Consider the following 17,322-nt stretch of genomic DNA (forward strand, 5'->3'; position numbering starts at 1 on the left):
TGCATACAGCAGACCCTCTGGCCTTAGCGAAAAAAAAAAAAAAAAAAAAAAAAAAAAAAGCCCTTTCTATTTTCTATGAATTTTTAAGACTCTATTCCTTGTTTTAGCTCCCAAGAACATAGCCCCTTTGCTTGGAAGATAAAACATATTATGTGTTTGGTAGGTCTTAAACTTCAAATCTCTTAAAGTAACCCAGAAATAAACAAAGTAAAAGGATTAAAAAAATATTTTATTTCTAAAATAGAGGAAAGGCAAATGACTTACTTTAATCCTGGCACCTAGCAGATTAATACAAGAGATCTGCTATCATTTGTCTCTTAACATAGGCTTTCTATACCTGATAAATAAGCTATTAAGAACTAGGAAATAAAGATATAGTTTCAGAAATGTTAAAATGTAGACTTCTTTATTTTCATAAAAGAAATGGTGCATAATACTCAGAAAAAAACACATTAAAGATCAACCATTTTTTTAAATTGAAAAAAAAAACAGATATGTAAGCTAATAACATTTATAGAGTGCAGACTATTTCCAAGGTACTTTATAGTCATTACAAATTCAAAAATATATTAAAAGGTTGTTAAAAGATATATTAGCCACGTATTTGAAATTGAGTATTAATACAAAACAGAACTGTATTTATACCTTGCAAATTTTCAAATTTTAGTCTCAGACGCTTACTTTTACTTTCTAAAAAATAGAAAAGATGCTGACTTAAGTACATAGGATACTGTGCCTCATTATTTTTAAAGTTCTAAAAAAGAAAAGTCATCAAAATAATATTTTACCATTTTAATATAGTTAACATTTCTGTTAAGTAACCATAAAATTAGAACTTGATATATTTATTTACTGTGCTACCTAAGTTCTTCATAAATAATGATTATAGGGAGGAGTGGGGTGAGGGGGGTAAGGGCGGTGAGGGGGGTGGGGGGTATATCGGGACCTCATATTTTTTTAATGTAACATTAAAAAAATAAAGACAAAATAAATAAATAATGATTGTAAAATCATAAGATTATATGAAGCAGAGAAGGCAAAACAGAAATAAAGGTTATTAAACTTTTTATTTATTTTTTAAGTAAACAAACCTACAATCATGGTTGGAAATTTTAATACTCCTTTTCAGAAATTCATAGGACAACCAGAGGAAAAAAGAGCAAGAATATAGAAGATTAGAACATTATTAACCACCTTGACCTAACTTATATTTATAGTACACTATCTCAGCAACCCACAGTACATATATGTGCACATGGAAAATTAACTACAATGAACTGTTTGTTGGATCTTAAATAAGACACTGTTTCAAAAGTTTGAATTTTACAGAGTATTTTCTCTGATCACATTGGAATTAGTTAGAAAGCAAAAATAATAAGATACCTAGAAGAATTCCAAATATTTGGAAAACAAACAACTCACTCCACTTAACCCATGCATCACAAAGAAGAAATCACAAGGTAAATTAGAAAATATGTTGAACTACATGGAAATGAAAATACAACATTTGTGCAATGTATATTGGAAGGAAAGAGTTGGGTATATAAATGTAGGTGGGCCCTGAGAAAGGGGAGCCCTATACTCTACTCTCTCTGTACCTGGACTCATGGGTGGGATTTAGCCGAACTCTAGATATGTTTATATGATATAGGAGTAGGAGGGATCTAGCTTTCCTTTCCTAAGTAGTACTCTAGAAATGTAAAAGCTCTCAGAGAAGAAATGTTTACATGAAGCAGGAAAGATCTTAATCTTAAAGGTTTTCCTACCCCCAAAATGATGTAGAAGTCTCTGAGTGATTTCTGAACACTGAGCTCAAACACAGGTATTGAAAAGAACCACTGGGCCTATAACGGCCTTGGGGAAGAGAACAAGAACTAACTCAGAGGTGATCTACATGAACTGATGACAAGGATCTAGAGGTTACGATGGACTACCCAGTGGATGATGGACAACTCAGATGTGCTTTCCCAACACCTAGGCACTGGAAACTCTGATGTTTACAGTGAGAAGGAATGCTATTTGGGGCACAAAATACATCTCTATATCTTCCCATTTAAATGCATCTCTATATCACCTCCAGGATCCAATTTACTAGAGATGAGAAAAAGAAAATTTTCATTGTCACATCTCAAAATAAGGATGAAATAATGAAGGTGTAAAACAACTTCATCATCATCAACTGTGATGCACTTTATTTCTTCTTCCTGATGGGTACTTTTCCCAGGCTCTCAGCCTCTGCCTTAACTACTGGAATAGTCAAGGACACTCATCCCTTGGCTCAAGCTAAGGCTGTTGATTTGTTTAGAGCAGCCTATTTGGAATATAAAGACAAAGTTTACTTGAATGTGACCAGTCACACACCCCAAATGAAGAGATACAGATGACTGGAGTGGAACTGATTTTCAACCATTAAAATTATGGTGAGTTATGTGTCCACTGCAGATCCCATGACAGGACCCCAGTCAAGCATCAACATCAAAGACAAGCTAGGATTGGAGGAGAAACTGATTCTACCTTAAGAGAGAAGGAAAGATGTGTAAGCTTAACACTTACTTGGCTATATGAATGCATCCCCTGATTCACTAGAAATTTCATATTCCAATTAATCTTATAGATCCTAATATTGACTAAACTAATCCACCATTACCTGCAAGGCTATCATGAACCTATTTTTAGCACCTTATACAAATTAGAAAAAAGGTACCCTTCCTCAAGACAATTTATATCATCTGTTGAAAAACTGTCATAATATATTGATTTTATTAGAATAGATTCTCACCTACCATCTGCCAGAAATTTTAGATCTAGCATTTTCAAAATTCAAGGAGAATATCAAGAGAGTAAGGAGAAAAAAAAGAGATACTGCAAAAGGTGGACCAGCCATATAGACATTTTCACATTAAGATGCTATAAAAAGAAAAGCAAACTAAACCCAAAGTAAATCTAAGAAAGAAAATAATAAAGACAATGGGAGAAATACATTAAATAGAAAATGGACAAAGAAAATCAATGAAATTAAAAGCTAGTTTTTAAAAAAACTGATTAAAATTGATAAATATCTAACTAGACTGATGAAGAAAAAAGAGAACACAAATAACCATGATTAAAAATGAAAGAGGGACATCACCACAGCCCCTATATACCTTAAAGTATAATAATATTTTGAACAACATTTTGTTGGTAAATGTGAAACTTAAATGAAATTAACAAATTCCTTGAAAGACATAAATTATGAAAACTGACTGAAGAAAAAAACAAAATCATTATAGCCCTCAATCTATTACATAAATCAAACCCTAAATTAAAAAGCATCCCAGAGAAAAAACTCTAGGCTCAGATGGTTCACTGGTAAATTCCATCAAACATTTAAGCAATAAATAATACCACTTACATATAAATTTTTTCAGAAAGTAGAAGAGGAAGAAATATTTCTCAATTTCTTTTTGAGGCCAAGATTACCCTATACCAAAACTTCATAGTGATATTAAAAAATTACAAACCATTAGGTCCATGCATGAAAATTCTTAGGAAATTATCAAATTAAACCTAGCAATATATAAAAAATAAATATACACCATGACCAAGTAGGATTTATCCCAGTTCAAAAGAAAGTTTGTCCTAATATTTGAAAATTAATTTATATAATTCACCATAAAAAGGAGAAAAACTACATGATCACATTAATAGATGCATAGCAAGAAGTTGACAAAATTCAATAACCAGTCATGATATAAATAAATAAATGTCAGCAAGCAAACTAGATAGGAAGGAAACATCCTCAGTATGTAAAAAAGGGCATCTAGAAAAAATCCACAGATTTTTGGTGAAATATTTCATGTTTCCCACCCAATATGAACAAGAGTGCAAGGATGTCTGCTATTACTATTTACATCCACATTTTACTGAAGGTCCTAGCCAGCAATAAGTTAAGAGAAAGGTATATAGGCCTACGGATTGGAAAGGAAGAAGAAAAATTATCTTTATTTACAGATTACGTGATTGGCTGCTTGGAAATTCCCAAGGACTCCACAAAACAACTATTAAAACTAATAAATGAATTTAGCAAGATTAAAGGATAAAAGGTCAATGTATAACAGTGAATTTTATCATTATACTAGCCACAAACTGGAAAATTAAATTTTAAAAACAATTCATTTATAATAGCATTAATAAACAAAACACTTAGGAGTAATTCAACAAATGATGTGCAGGATCGCTATGCTAAAATATTGCTAAATAAATGAAGAGTTACAACATCTTCATGGATTCAAAGATTCAATATTGTAAGATGTCAATTCTCCCCAAATTGATCAGGATGTGGGCAAGGGATAACTTGGTTGAGCACAGGGCATTTTCAGGACAGTGGAACTATTCCATATGCTATTGTAATGGTAGACATATGACATTATGTTTTATCAAAACTCATAAAACTGTAAACAATGGACTTTAGTTAATAACACATCAATATTGGTTCATCAATTGTAACAAATGTACCACCTCAGTGCAAGATGTTAATAATATGAGAAATTGTGTAAAGGGTTGGGAAGAGGAAGAAAGGGGAAACTATCTGTATTTTCTTCACAATTTTCTGTATACCTAAAACTGCTCTAAAAAAATTCTATTAACAGAAAAAAAGAAGAGACAAGAAAATCTTGAAGAAAAGGAACAAAGTTTGAGAAACTATATAATCTGATTTCAAGATTTACCATAATGCTACAAAAATCAACATAGTATGGTACTGCCGTTAGGATAACCATTTAGACCCATAGGTCAATGGAACAAAACAAAATCCACAAACACACACACACTAACTAGGTGAATTGATTTTGAAAAAAATGGCAAGGCTATTCAATGGGGAAAAGAAGGTCTTTCAATAAATGGTTTAGGAGCAACTTCATCAATGTATGGAAAAGAGGTGATCCTGCACCATTACTTAACACCTCACAAAAAAATTAAGGTACATTCTAGACATAAATGTACAAGCTAAGTCTATAACTCCTAAAAGAAAACATGGAGAATACTTCATAAACTTTAAGGATAGGCAAAAATTTCTTAGAGTGGGCAAAAAACATTAAACACAGAAGAAAAAATGACAAACTGAACTTAGGCGATCAGAGTAGTGCAAATTAAAACCAAATGATATACCATTTTATTCTCCATACTTAGCTAAAATTAAAAAGACGGACAGTATCAAATACAGGCAAGGCCATGAAGCAAGAGGACTTATTCCTAGAGGTGGTATAAAATGGTACAACCAGTTTGGGGAAATTTTGGCAATTTCTTGTATAGTTAAACATGTACCTACCTCCTATGACCAAACAATCTCTTAGTCATTTACCCAAGAGATATGAAAATATATATATCCACAAAAATACTTATATAAGAATGTCCACAAAATCTTCATTCATTAAAGCTAAAAACTGGAAACAATACAAAATTGTTCATCAACAAAAGAATAAATTATATATTCATTTTGCAGAAAAAGTTATAAAAATGAAAAATCAGCATTTACTCAACTACATGGATAAATGAAAAATATTACATTGAATGAAAAAAGCTAGTCACAAAAAAGAACATATTGTATGATTCCATTTATATGACGTTCAAAAAACTAATCTATGGAGATTGAAATCAGAACTGTGGTTATCTATGGAAAAATGGTAAGGTATTATTAACTAGATGGGCAAACAAGGAAATTCCAGAGGTGATGAAAATGTTCTCTTTTGGGGGCAGGGTAAGGGAGAAGCATGGTTACACAAAGTATACATTTATCAAAACTCAAATTGCATTTGTGAGATTTGTGCATTTAACCATATATAAGCTTAACCTCAAAAATAAAAACAGGAGGAGGTACACTGATTCTGGTATTTCCCTTGTGCTCATAACCATAGACAAACATGCCAAAAAACATCACAATGTTGAAAATAAGCATTTCTAATAAGGAAGAATCCATTTCCTACTTGATACAATATCTTACAGCAAAAGCCTGACTACTCTGGCTGATATTCATAAACACCCCTCAATTAGTTAAATTTACATTAAGTTATTCAAATTTTGAACAATTTAAAACAATTGCTTTACTCCAGAAAAATGGGTACCATATTATTGAAAAGAGACTGAATAATCCAAATTTTATAAAATTAATTTCTCAGTCCTTTCTAGTGAAGTTAACATTAACCATATTGTGATGATTTTATTTTTCATTTACATTAATAACAGCAGTTTATAGAATCAACTCAAAATAAACATTTAACAAATCTTTTAAGTGCTGTGAAAAAGTTGAAATCTTAAGGATATTTTAATATTTGAGTTTATAATCCTCCCCCTTAATTTATATGCAAAGTAGGTTAGCTTACATTTCTTTCTCCATTTCAAGTTGTTTACTCAATTCTGTGGCTCTAAGCTCTAAATCCGTGTTCAGCTGTCTTTGCTGTTGTAGATCCTGCAAAGCTTGCTCCTTGCTTGCCTTAACTTCAAGAGTATCCACTTCTAGTTTCTTTGGAAGAAATACAGTATAGTAGCATTTAATGTTAATAATTATTTATCTGTTATTAAGCATTATAGCATCTTTGTTTATACTCAAATTGGTATTGGCATAACAAATAAAATATAAGTAAAATATTTATGTTATAATAAAAACATTCTGAAACCTTTATCAAGTAAGGAATATTTATCTCAGAATTCTTTAGAGTACCTAGCATAAGGCTATATAAATGATAAGCAGTCAGTAAGCATTTATTTTTATAAAAATAACTGAATAAGAATAAATTTAAAATAAATGTAATATTTATTACTTGAATTAAAGTTAACACAAGTACAAAAAATAAGTATCAGGTTCACACATGTGCCACCGTAAAATATACTATCCTTTACATTCATAGTTAATAAGCTGACATAATTAAACATATTCAAAACTAGAATGGAATTGTCATTTAGTTCTTTTCATTAACTCCCAATGATCTTAACAATAATGCCAACTCAATTCCTGATTCTGCATCTTTAATCTCTTGATCTAAGTGAGATAGTTGTTCTTCGCAATGTAGTTTGCATCTATCATATATATGTGCATAATTTTACAAATTTACGGAATCAAAAATACTAATTTGATTCCGTAAATTTGTAAAATTTTCATGCACAGTTCTAATGATTTTGTGCCTTAAATATTCTATAAACCAATTTAAGTACCTGTGGCTCTTACCCAACACCTACACTGTAATTTTTCTCCCATATTATATTTGTATGAATGTATATACATATATACATAATATTCTATCATTGTATATGGGCGTGCAACATGATTATGGAAGTATAACTTACATCATGGTAACATGAGACATTGTTGCTTACCTAAAGTAGATAGATTCAACTTTATTATTTTTACTCTACTATTAAAAATGAATTATTTGTTATAAAATTGCAAATGATAGGAGTTCTAATTTAAAGGATTCAGGGTAAAATCCTTCTCTTACATCTAACACCATTTAACCTCTTTAGTAAATCAACACTTTCATTTGGAGTTGTATTAAAGGTACAGTTTACCATCACCTAAATTTATTATTAAATTAGAAGCAGAATCCAAAGCTTTTAAGTGTAAATTTTAAGGAGGAAAAAGTCTTGCCATATCTGAAATATTATATTGGAATAAGGAATAAGGATATGAAAGAACAAAGGAAAAGAAGAAACGTCACAACAACAAAATAAGATAAATTCCTTCAATTCCAGAGTAGACCCCTGGTGGTTGTCTCTCTGCAATAGTCATATATTACAATGTATATGTTAATCGTCATTTGTAAAATCCACCCATTAATAAAGAAAAAAAAAGTAAACATGGAATTTTAAAATAAGCCATAAAATAATGAGTCTTTTTTTAAAAATGTATGCCACAACTTCAACCTTTCTTTGTTAAATAAAAATCTTTGATTCCATCTAGGTCATCTGTTTTCATTACTATAGCAGTAGAATATTTGGCTAAATTCAACTCTTTCATACAAACCTTAATTTGACCTTCTAGCTCTTCAGTTTTCTGTTCTAAAGAGAGATGTTTCTCTTTATATTCTTTAAGATAACTTTCCAGCTGACTGCAATGTTCTTGCTTGTCCTGCAATTTTGTAGTTACCTGATCCAACTGAGTAGTGATCTTATTTAATTCCTAGAGAAAAGTATAATTGAAGAAAATTTTGGCAAGGTTTATTTATTGTAGAGTCCAAATGTTTGGACAAAGTAAAATTAAAAATTCTAATTTTATTCAAGAAACTATTCAGGATAAGAGCTCAGATAAAGTCACATTTTGTCCCAGAGGCTATATTTACCCATCAATATAAAATTTAAAAATCCTGAACTATTGGGTTTCATAGTCTTGAGATCTGAGTTTATATACAAAACAGCTGTATAACTCTCAATGATTTTCTACAGAGTTATTTTAGGAGCCAAAGATACAACAGAATATTAAATAAAATAATAACAAAACACTTTTATATTATAATTGTTTTCAATGTTCTAGGCACTATTAATATTAAAATGTTTACATTTATGATACCTGTTCAATTCATTTGGAATATAGACTTGCACATTAAGAACAAAATAAAAATTACTAGTAAATACACCACCCACAGATAATCAGTTAATATTTGAATAACTTTCCTTTCAGGCTTCTCAGTATGTTAGTTCTTTTTTTTTTTATTTGACCTTTTAAGATAAAGACAGGATTTCATTTTACAGTCTGTTTTATTGTAAATGCCTTTGTTTTTACATAATAATGCATCATGAATCTTCCTGGCATTAATTTTCTATAAAATCGTTATAGTTGACTGCATAAATTTCCATTTTTTAGTCAAATCTCATATTTTAGGTACTTAGATTGCTACTAAATTTTCTGCATTTATTAAGAGAGATACAAATAGCATCCTTAGCTATGATTATTCCCTTAGGAAAAAGGACAAAAAGTAGGTTAAGAATATGAAAAATTCTAAGCTTTTTGAAATATATTGCCAAACAGCACCTAACCAAAAGGCTTAACTAATTCACAATACCATTAACAATGAACAAAGGTGACGTGCTCCTCCAGACCCTCTTCAATCTTCTTCAGTGGTAACTGAAAACACACACCCCATTATTGTCTTAATTTGCAACTGATTGTTAATGAACTTGTGCATTCCCTAACGTAGTTTTGATCATTATATTTTCTTGTAGGTCCACTTTTTCTTAAGTAAAAGTGTTTTAAATATAGAGGTTATTAGTCCTTCATTAGATATACTTTAGAAAATATTTTATCCTTCTGCTATTTGCCTTAGTATTTTTTTAATAGTTTTGACAGGTAGAATTTAAACTTTCATGGGTTGTTTTTAACCAGTTAAGTTTTATTTCCTTTATGGTTTCTTACTCTGACCTCATATTTTAGAAAATACTATCCAAATTATTTAGCAATAATGTTAAGTAAAACAGCAAGTTGCAACATACATAGTATAATCCCATGTGCATAAAAGAAAAATATTGGTATGTGTATGTATATGAATAATTATTTTATGCAATTCTTATGCAGGTCTGGAATGTAATAGCAAACATTCCAACTAAAGAGGAAAATGGTTTTGGGGTTAGGGTAGGCAGAGGAAAAAAACATTTTTTTAACTTGATATACTAGGTATTGGGTTAATAAAAATTTAAAGCAATAACTAGTATTACATCTTGAATGAAAAATAAACTTTAAAACTTCATACCTGGTAAAAGGTAAGAAAAATCTACCAGCATTTTTACCTTGGTGGTAAAGTAGGAAGCTTCTATTCTATCATAAGTAGTGAGAAAAGTAACTTCTGTACTCCCACCAGCCTCTTACTTAACTCATACCCTACAAAAAGGAGAGTAACCCTTATAATTGATATGAAATACATTGTGCTCTTTTCCTGCTCCCAAGAAGTAAATATATCTGAGTTATAAACCATCCTACCTATTAAAAACAGGTGTGGAGATCTGTCTCCAATCACTGACATTTAATGGGATGAGGCAACAATTAGGAGCAAATGTTTCTGCTCCACACAAATGTCTAGGCTGGAGAAATACACTACTAGGAAGCCCAACCACTACTGCTTCTCTAAGTTATGCAAACCAGTTGAGTTTATCAAAAACAAGGCGAATATTTTTATCTATTTTTGACTGCTGTAATTACTACCCAACTGGTTCTAAACTCAAGGAGGAATTAAGGGGTATAATAAAGTCTATCACAAAATTACATTAAAACAGGTATCATTTTTACACATTTGCACAATTAACTTATCCACTCAATATCTAAGTTATAGTATGAACTTGCGTCTGGTACCCATACCTGCTGTTTATCTTGTAATGCATTTTGGGCCGTATCCAAATGATTCTGAAGATCTGCTCTTTGTGCAGTTTTTGCTGCTTCTGCTGATAGCAATAACTCAGTTTTAGCTTTAATCTGTAACAAAATTTACAAGTTATTTCATTCACATTGAGTGCTTGATTTCCCCTTGCTTGAACACACATTGACTTTTGTCACTAAACTATTAAAAAATTAAGTCCTTTGGCAAAAAAAAAAAAAGGTTTAAACACTGAAAAAAATGCAAAACAGGAAAGATTTGCATAATGATTGTATAAATGATGAAAAAAATATGGTATCAAAACACCGTAGCATCCTTTTTCTAAGAAAGAAATGTATGCTTTTTTACTGAGAAGTAGACATCTGAAATCTACCTACTAATATGATAAAACAAATGGCTGTGCCAAAGAAAATGGGGCTCCAAAGATAATCAGGAATTCCAGAAATCCAAGATTCAAAACAATCAGCCTACAACTACCTGAAACTGCAACTTCTTTGTGAAATTCACTATTCCCTGATAACTTCTCACTTAAGATTTTTACTTTTGATACTAATACAAACAAGAGATTAAAAAATGGCACATTAAAATTTAAGACTTTCAATAATAAGTTTTAAATTAAAAAAACAGGCAAAAAATCCATCATCATCAAAAGAAATACTTTTAAATGTTGAAATAATTTTAGTACAATTCATCCCAAATAAGTAAAGCAAAAAGTATTAATAAGATAAACACATTTGAAATAAAAACATCTAGACAATGGTAAAAAAAAAAGGGGTGGGGCATTCTTTGGTTGGAAAGAGGATAAATGAACAGAAGAAATCTAAGATTTACACTGTATGGGGTAATCTTAAGCAGAATTGAAAAAATTCAAAAATTCTTTCCAAGAACTAAATACGTACATTTTCACAGAAAAAAAAATGGTTGTATCAAGGTACATGCATCTACAGTGAATTAAAAGTGAAAACTAAGGAAATTTACACTTTATATAATAAGTAGCAAATCTCTACTTATAATATGAACCTATAACATACCTAAAACATAATATGAATTTATATCATAGACGATAAAAAATATATTCCTGTGGAAGTCAGTTTCATTTATGTAGGACATCTGTCTGAGGAATCAAAAATTCATGAAATATTTAAGAGCATGATGATGCTCATGATCCTTTTTTACCTCAACTCAGATTGTTTTAATATTTTGTTGTATTTAAGGTTAACATCTATTAATAATATTTGCCAAAACATTTATAAGGAGAAAAACAGACATTTTCACTTCCCACTCATGATCTTTTTTCAATACCGGTATTTTCAACTAATGTGACATCTTTCAAAGACATGTTAGACATAAAGAAAATTTGGGGGTGATTAATGGTGCTGCTGATTTACCTTATTTCAGAAACGCTTCTCAGAGGGGAAAAAGGTGGCTATGTAGCCAAGTCAACCCTTCTGCCAACCTTTTATACACAATAAGTTCAGACTTGACTAGAGGACACTAATTTGCTACAATGGCATTGTCACAATTTCTGCTTTAAAGCCCTTAAAATAGTAAGGGCAGTGAAGAGCCCTCTCATGATGTTCTGCCAGATGTGTATATAATAATTTACCTTGACGCACTCATGATCCTGCATACTATCTTGGAAGAAGGAATCAAAAGGTATGTTACAGTCAGCTGAGAAACACATTTGTGTCATCAAAGGCACCATCCAGAAAAAAATATTACCTTAAGTGCCTTGGTCTAGTGCATGTAAAGGAAAAACAGCCAATAGCCTTTGGCCAAGCAGTTCTGATTGATACTCTCCTATTAATATTATCACTTAAAGCACTAGAAGTTATTAAGAGTCCTAATTCTTGAAAAAAAAAATTAATACATCCTACTTTATAAACTAAAACAAGTCCAAAAAGAAGTTAAGACATTTTTGAGAAAAGCCTTAAAACCTGAAAAATACCTGAAGTACTATTTTTCAAGGTCTAAAGGGAAAGAAGAGGTTATTATAATGGCATAATGGGAGTAATGATAGTAAGAAACTTGAGTGATCTAGTTATATGAACTAGAATCAAATGAATACTGGTGGCAGGGTGATCTTTTGTAAAGGGAAGGATCCTGCAATGCAAATACAATCAAATAATGTCTTATTTATTCATTCATTAATATTCCATCCCTTCCCTCCTGCCTTTCCTCTCAATCTCTTTTAATTTGGACATCCACATATTGGGTTATCATATAAATCACCTAACAAATTATTATAGTAAAAAACAGTGAACTCTTTTTCTCCACGTCCTAATAAGTATATCAGTTATAGTATTTTTTATTTCTCATTTCTAATGGGATCATTCTCCTAAAATAAAGGAAATTAAGGTTTAGAAATATTTATATAACTTTCTCTACTATCATACAGAATAGGAAATTGATGATGAGAAAGGAGAAATATGACTTAATTCCCACTCTATGATTGGCTCATTGAGCAAGGCTGCTAAATTGGTTTCTGAAAGAACATACATTCAATTATGTAATTGTGCCAGATAAAGGCGTTTTTTTAAAAAACCAAACTTTTATGGTAAAATAAAAAATACTTAACATAGGGAAATGGATGTGACTAAACCACTTGGGCTCCCATCTACCATATAGAAGGTCCAGGGTTTGATGCCCATGGCCTCCTGGTGAGGGTAAACTGGCCCACGTGGTAAGCTAGACCACACAGAGTGCCGGCCCATACAAAAATGCCACCCTGAGCAGGAGTGCCAGCCAACATGGAGAGCTGGCGCAGCAAGAGACACAGAGGAGAGAAAATAAGAAGACATAGCAGAACAGGGAGCTGAGGTGGCACAAGAGAGTTATCACCTCTCTCCTACTCTAGAAGGTCCCAGGATCAGTTTACAGAGCCACCTGATGAGAATACATGCAGACACAGAAGAACACACAGTGAATGGACACAGAGCAGACAGATGGGGGGAGAGGGGGATTAATAAAAAAATCTTTAAAAAAAATTTTTTTAACATAGAAATTGAATGGTATAATATCAATCTAATTTCAACTTCAAAAGCAATAATAAGAACTTAGTCAAAGCAAAGAAAAGTTAAAAGGTTCAGGGATTTCAGGAGGCATAGTTTATCAGAAGAGAAAAAAATAAAAGGCAAACAAGAGTTATTAACCAATTGTCTGGATTCAACCTTATCTAGTTCCAGTTGTCAATTTGTTAATACTAATAGGTAAGACAAAAAAAAGAAGAATATTAAAATTGAAAGCATTCGATGACCTAAAAAATGGTGTTTAATCATACAAACTCATATTAAACAGCATAATTCAATATTACCTGTATGTCAAGCTGGGAGACCTTCTCCTTGCTTTCATTTAATTGACTGCTTAATTCATTGAGACTGGTTTCTAAGGAAAGGACACGGTCTTGTGCAGCTCTAAGATGTGCCTTCTGTTCCTGCAGCTGGTCATGTAAGTTCTCCTGGGCTTGTTTATGGCTTTCTGACTGATTCTTCAGCTTCTCTGTTAGTTGTGTAACCTATCATACAAGCAAGACACTAATCAGGAAGTTCACCAATGACATAACAAGAACTACAAAACCCAAATATAAGTATCATGAGCATATTAAACTGCTCTATAGTAGCATATCTCAAGTTTTTAAGTAAAATTGTTCACATCTCTCCAAAATTAAGTAAACATCTCAAAATCAGAAGAAATAAATTTAAATTTGAAGAGTTTTATTATTTTTAAATCAACTTTATTGAGCTATAATTTATATGAAATAAAATGTGATCAATTTAAGTATATGGTTTGAGATTTGATAAATGTATAAACTCATTTAACCACCACCACAATCAAGAGAGAAAATATCCCATTCCTCTCAAAGTTTCCTCATGCTACTTCAGTCAGTACACCCCATCCATTTCCAGTCCCAGACAATCACTGATCTGTTTAAGTGAGAGTTCCTTATATGTTCTAGATATTTCTGAATTGTCAGAAATATATATTGCAACTATTTTCTCCCAGTTTGTATATTTTTCCATTTTATTTTGTAATGGCATCTTTTGAAGAATGTTTATTTTTAATTTAGATTAAATCTAATGAAATGATTAGAGCTTTTTGTGTCCCATATAAGAAATTTTTACATACATCAAGGCCAGGAAGAATTCCTTTATTTTCTTCAGGGAACTTTAGAAGTTTAACTTTTATGTTTAGGTGTATGACCCATTTTAAGTTAAATTTTACATGTTGTGTTAGAGGAGAGTCAAGTTTATTTATTGACATATTCAGTTTCTCAAAAACCTTTTGTTGAAAAGACTATCTTTATGATAAAGTTACCTTGACATCTCTGTCAAAAAGTCAGTGAACTATATTTGTTTGTGTTCTGCCTCAGAGATCTAACGTTTATCCATACACAAGTATCACATGGTCTTGATTACTGTAGCTTTACATAAGTTCTAAGATCAGGTAATATAAGTCCTCAAAGTTTATTCTTTTTCAAAACTTACTGGTTATTGTAGATCTTTTGCATTACCATATAATTTTTTAAATAAGCTTGTCAATTTCTACAAAAAAGAAAAAAAAGCCTGATGGTATTTTGATTGGGGTAACGCTATATTTTTAGATCCATTAGGGAGAACTGCCACCTTCACAGTATCAACATTGAGCTTTTCAAATACATGAACATGGTATATTTATTTAGAACACATTTAATATTTTTCAGCACTGTTTTGTAGCATTTCATATACAGGTCTTGTACATCTTTCATTAAACTGATTCCTAAATGTGTTATGTTTTCTGATCCTATTGTAAACAGCATTTTTATTTTAATTGCTGATATATAGATATATACTCTTATTTTTGTATATTTATCTTGTATCTTAGAACCTTCATAAATTCACAAACTAATTCTAAAGCATTTTTCTGTATATTCTTATGTAAACAATTTTGTCATTTGGTTAGGGTTCACTTTTTTTCCCTGAAGTTTTAGTTCATGCTTTCTACATTGTATGCCTTTTAAAATTTATTTTTCTTGACTGACTTTGGCTAATACCTCCAGTATAGTGTTAAATACAAACAGAGCAGATATCTTTACCTTGTTCCTAATCTTATGTACATTTTCTGCTGTTGAAAGGAGTGTTCTATAAATGTCAATGCAGTTGGCTAATAGTGTTTTTTATGTGTTCCATATTCTCATGGGTTTTCTGATGTGTTCAATCAATTATCAGGAGAAAAAGTACTGAAATTTCCAACTAATCTTACAGATTTCACTATTTCTCTTTTCATTTCTATAAACTTTTGCTTCATGAGTTTTATAACTCTTTAAAACACACTTAAGATTGTTATGTCTTCTTGATCTATATCTTCAACAAACTTCAGCGTACCTTTATATCCCTACATTGTATTTCATCATGAATAGGAAACTCATAACGGTAAATTTCCAACATCCCCTCCAATCCTTTATGTGATTATTACCATACGTTTTACTTCTAAATGTTATAAAACTCAAAATACACTGTTACTATTTTTTTGCTTTAAACAATTTTTCTTAAAAAAATGAGAAAAAGTTCTAAATGTACCCTAATGTTCATCTTTTTAGTAGATCTGAATTTCTGCCTGATATCATTTTTCTTTTGCCTTGAGAATACCCATTAACATTTCTTGTAGAGCAGGTCTGCTGGTGACAAATTCTCTCAGATTTTGTTTTTCTGAAAAGTCTTTACTACATCTTCACTTTTTTTTTAATTTTTAAAAATTTATTCCCCCTTTCCCCCCATTGTCTGCTCTCTGTGTCCATTTAGTGTGTGTTCTTCTGTGTCTGCTTGTATTCTCATTAGGCAGCTCCAGGAACCGATCCTGGGACCTTCCGGAGTGGGAGAGTGGTGATTACTCTCTTAAACCATCTCAACTCCCCTATTCTGCTATATCTTCTTATTTCCTCTCCTCTGTATCTCTTGTTGCTTCATCTTGCTGCACCAGCTCCCTGCATCAGCTGGCACTCCTGCACAGGGTCGCTTTTTCCTGGGTAAGGGAGCATTCCCATGCAGGGTGGCTCTCCTGCACACGGCTGCACTCCTGTATGGGCCAGCACTCTGCGTGGGCCAGTTTGCCATGTGGGCCAGCTTGCCCTCACAAGGAAGCCCTGGGCATCAAACCCTGGACCTCCTATATGGTAGAAAGGAGCCTGACTGGTTGAGCCACATCCGTTTCCCACTACCCCTTCACTTTTGAAAATTATTTTTCCTAGATACAGAATTCTAAATTGACAGAATTTGCTTTTGGCAGCCTAAAGAATCACTATCTCCATTGTCTTATAAGTTATATTGTCTCCAACAAGAAATCACTAGATATTCTTATCTTTGTCTACTTGTAATATGTCTTTTTTTCTCTCGTTGCTTTTAAGACTTTTTTTTCATTGATTTTTTGCAACTGAGTTTGAGGTGTATTGGTGTGTATTTCTTTGGTATGTCTTGCTTATAATTCACTGAGTTTTTTCAATCTCTGGGTTTATATATTTAATCAAATTTTAAATTTTTTCAGCCATAATATCTACAAATACTTTTTCTCCTTTTGCGTCCTTTTGTGACTCTAATTTTATATATGCTAGACTACATGATACTGTACCACTGTTCATGTTTTCACACAGCCTTTTTTCTCTCTTTGCTTTACTATGGACAATTTCAATTGCCTTGTCTTTGTATTTAGGCATGAAGTAGATATAAAATTTCAAACTTCAATTTCATACAGAAATTTTACTCTGTGTTTAGATATGAAGTAGAAATATTAGCAGATATTTTTTCTACTTGTTTAATCTAATATTAAGCCCATCCAATGAAATTTTCATTTCAAGTATTTTAATTTTTTATCTCTGGAATTTCCACTTGGTTTTATTTTTATAGTTTCCACTTATTTCTTCATATTTTTTCATGTATATCCATATGCATATTTAAAAGAGTTGTTTTAAAGTACTTGCCTGATGATACCATCATCTCATTTCAGGGTCTTTTTCTGTTGA

General features: G+C 31.4%; 1 protein-coding gene across 2 annotated transcripts in view; it reads right to left on the bottom strand.

Moving 5' to 3' along the window:
• EEA1 (early endosome antigen 1) overlaps positions 1–17,322 on the bottom strand; it is a 138,577-nt gene that overhangs the window by 29,352 nt on the left and 91,903 nt on the right. For both annotated transcript variants that reach the window (XM_004459819.3, XM_012525662.4), the window contains 4 exons: positions 13,645–13,845; positions 10,316–10,429; positions 7,994–8,149; positions 6,357–6,496 (listed from right to left, as the gene is read on the bottom strand). In XM_004459819.3, coding sequence (XP_004459876.1) covers positions 6,357–6,496; positions 7,994–8,149; positions 10,316–10,429; positions 13,645–13,845 — 611 coding nt within the window. The remainder of the gene's footprint in view (positions 1–6,356; positions 6,497–7,993; positions 8,150–10,315; positions 10,430–13,644; positions 13,846–17,322) is intronic.

This window comes from Dasypus novemcinctus, chromosome 12 (genome assembly GCF_030445035.2).
Source record: "Dasypus novemcinctus isolate mDasNov1 chromosome 12, mDasNov1.1.hap2, whole genome shotgun sequence".
NCBI classification, from domain to species: Eukaryota; Metazoa; Chordata; class Mammalia; order Cingulata; family Dasypodidae; genus Dasypus; species Dasypus novemcinctus.